This window comes from Trachemys scripta, chromosome 11, assembly GCF_013100865.1.
Source record: "Trachemys scripta elegans isolate TJP31775 chromosome 11, CAS_Tse_1.0, whole genome shotgun sequence".
Lineage (NCBI taxonomy): Eukaryota > Metazoa > Chordata > Testudines > Emydidae > Trachemys > Trachemys scripta.
The window spans coordinates 17,017,137-17,020,226 of NC_048308.1; the positions used below are offsets into that span (position 1 = coordinate 17,017,137).

Consider the following 3,090-nt stretch of genomic DNA (forward strand, 5'->3'; position numbering starts at 1 on the left):
AAAAAAACTTCAGGACCAGACTCCAAAGAGAAACTGCTGAGCTCCAGTTCATTTGCAAATTTGACACCATCAGATCAGGATTAAACAAAGACTGTGAATGGCTATCCAACTACAGAAGCAGTTTCGCCTCCCTTGGTGTTCACACCTCAACTGCTAGTAGAGCACCTCACCCTCCCTGATTGAACTAACCTCGTTATCTCCATACTGATTTATACCTGCCTCTGGAGATTTCCATTACTTGCATCTGAAGAAGTGAGGTTCTTACCCACGAAAGCTTATGCTCCCAATACTTCTGTTAGTCTCAAAGGTGCCACAGGACCCTGTCGCTTTTTACAGATTCAGACTAACACGGCTACCCCTCTGATATACGTTTTGTGTATTACCCCCAACTGTCTTTGCGTATCAATGAATACAGAAGGGAGCTGGGTTGCTTTCCTTAGGAAGTCTCCGCCATGAGAGCAGATAGCCAAAGCTGTGTTTTCCTGTAAGTTTTACATTACTGTGAGTGAAGCAAATCACAGTTCTCACTGTCCCACATCTTTATTGCAACCATATTTTTTTATCCCATTAATAGATCATCCAAGTGTTAGTCTTAAGTCCTCAGTTCTGCTGCAGAACTAGGGTAAGGTCTTGTCTGCATGAACATTTAGTTAGCAGCAAGCTGAGGTGTGAATCTACCCAGCACTAACTGTCCTTAGGGAGCCTGCTGACGCACACAAACAGTTACTGTGTTTTGGTCTGTCGTACTTCGAAACGGCAGGGTATGCATCAGCAGGGTCTTTATGGGCAGCAGGGTGGAATAGACTCTCACCTCAGCTTGCTGCAAACTAAATATTCATGTAAGACAAACCCTTATTAATTATTTAGCGCCTTGTACTATCTTTTAGCCTGCGTGCTTAACTTCAGTTGAACACACTTGGAACTTTAGTAGTTTTGATGTTCAGTGCCACAGAGATTTTTTTTAAATATAGGAGAAGCAGAATGTATGTTTGTTTGAACAGAGTTAATTTCACATCTAATGTAAGATCACTATTTTATGTAAAATTGAATCCTTGTTAAATGTAATGACCAGTTTTAATTCTACGTATTTCTTGTTTCAGTTGTTGGAAAAGTCTTAGAAATTACTGAACTGCCAGAAGGAATAACTCGTATGGAAGCTGAAAAACTATTTGGAGAACTTTTTAAAGTTGGTGCCAAGATTCGGTGGCTAAGGAATCCCCAGTGTCTACAGATGCAACAGCAACACCAACGCCATTACTGTGGCAGTGGAGATAGTAATGTGAACACTGAACCCTCCAAACCTAGTGACTTGGCCTCCACATATACAGTTCTAGCTACGTTCCCTACGATGTCAGCAGCCCAAAATGCACTGAAGAAACAAAGTAACTCAGCTAACAAGTTTAGGCTGAGAACAAGCAAGAAGCACTATGAGTTTCATATTCTGGAAAGGGCTAGTTCTCAGTAGCAGCTACATTGTTGGACATTCAGCCTTTATTAGTTCCATGTCATTCTCTTCTCTACTTGATTGGCTTGATGTTACGGGGTTTCTGTTCTCTTCATAGAGACTCCTGGGATGTGTTCTCATATGACATTATAGCCTTGGAAGAATAACCCAGTGATCCAGCAAGAAGAAGAAGAATAGATATAAAGTTAATCCCAGACAACTGTAAGAATCCATTCTGACAAGATAGAGAGGCAGCTTTCTATGAGGAACGCTGTTAAAATGCCCCTTACTTTTATAGTAGTTTTGTTTTATATTTCTGAATTCTTGTATCAGATCCAAATCTCTATTGTACAGCAAACCACTGTTCATAATGAATACCCATATTCAGATCTGTATTTTGTAATCCCTTTTCACAGCCAGCACACAACTATCCATTTTAGGGCAGAGGGCTTGGGGTGGAATGGGGTGAGGGAAGGGAGAATAACTATTAAGAAATTACACTGTTTTTTAGCCAACTACGCAAAAGTCTTCAGTTAACATATTTCTCTTCCCGTTTCTTTTTCCAATAAAGCAGTTTCAGTAACTTTTAAACTCCGTACACAGTCCTTTCAAGATTCACTCAGACAGTGTGAAAGATAATTACAAATTATATTCTTGAACTCATTTCTAATCAAACAGATTAGCATAAGTATTAAAGTGAAATATGAATATGTCTAAACTACAAAGAATGTTCATTGAAGCCAATTTGGTTTTAGTAAAAGGGTGAAGACATTAAAATGTATCTCCCCAAATGACAAAATGTTTGCACTTTGTGTTTCCACTGGTATAAATCTTTTTCTTTCTTTGCACTCTAGGATAATTGTGTTTAAATAAGTGCTGGACCCTTCTTAAGTCATTTAAATATGTTTTCATCATTTGCAGAGGATCACTGGACATCAGAAGTTTCATTGCACATACAAACAAAATCTTTTTTCAATTTCTATGTAATTTGCAAGGCTGTACAATGTGTGCTGATGCAAGCCTTTTTTCAGTTCGAGAAAATAAATGTTTACAAATACAAACTTTTTCCAGTGCATTTGTTTAAACTATAGGACTGTTTGAAACCTAAGTGAATCCATATTATGCCATTTTGCAAGTTTTCCTCATATTTAGGGAACAGTTTAACAGAACTTAGCTTACAACTTGCCTAACGAGAGCCAGACCAAAAAAATTACCTTTTGCCCAAATCTACTCTATGATATGCTAATTTTTAAGACTTGGTGCATACTTTAGAAAGCAAATCTTACAGCATTGCACATACTTTATAATCATTGTTCTTTTAGTTTTTGGATATAGGTATGTGCTGCTATCACAAGTAAATCATAGAAGGCTTTAAGTGGGAATTTAAATGAGGATATGGTGATGGGTTTATGAATATGATGCAGACAGGAACTTTTTTTATGACTTTGGGAAATGGTGCCGGGGACACAGTTGGCTGAGTAAATAGAAAGCTGGTTACAGCCGTGTCTATAAAAGAGGCTACCGCTTCTCCGTAGTATTTTTCTAATGAATAAATGTGCCTGACAAAGCCTCGCAGCATTTCTACATAGATTTTATAATCACAAATTAAAACATAAACTGACAGTGTCAAAACATGCCAAAAAATA

The 3,090-nt window shown here is 37.9% G+C and overlaps 1 protein-coding gene across 12 annotated transcripts in view; it reads left to right on the forward strand.

The window, feature by feature from the left end:
- The window catches only part of R3HDM1 (R3H domain containing 1), a 144,227-nt gene extending 141,722 nt beyond the window's left edge, over positions 1-2,505 (forward strand). For all 12 annotated transcript variants that reach the window (XM_034785070.1, XM_034785071.1, XM_034785072.1 and 9 more), the window contains one exon: positions 1,101-2,505. In XM_034785070.1, the coding sequence (XP_034640961.1) occupies positions 1,101-1,465 (365 nt within the window). In that variant the 3' untranslated portion in view covers positions 1,466-2,505. The remainder of the gene's footprint in view (positions 1-1,100) is intronic.
- The last annotated feature ends 585 nt before the right edge of the window (positions 2,506-3,090 follow it).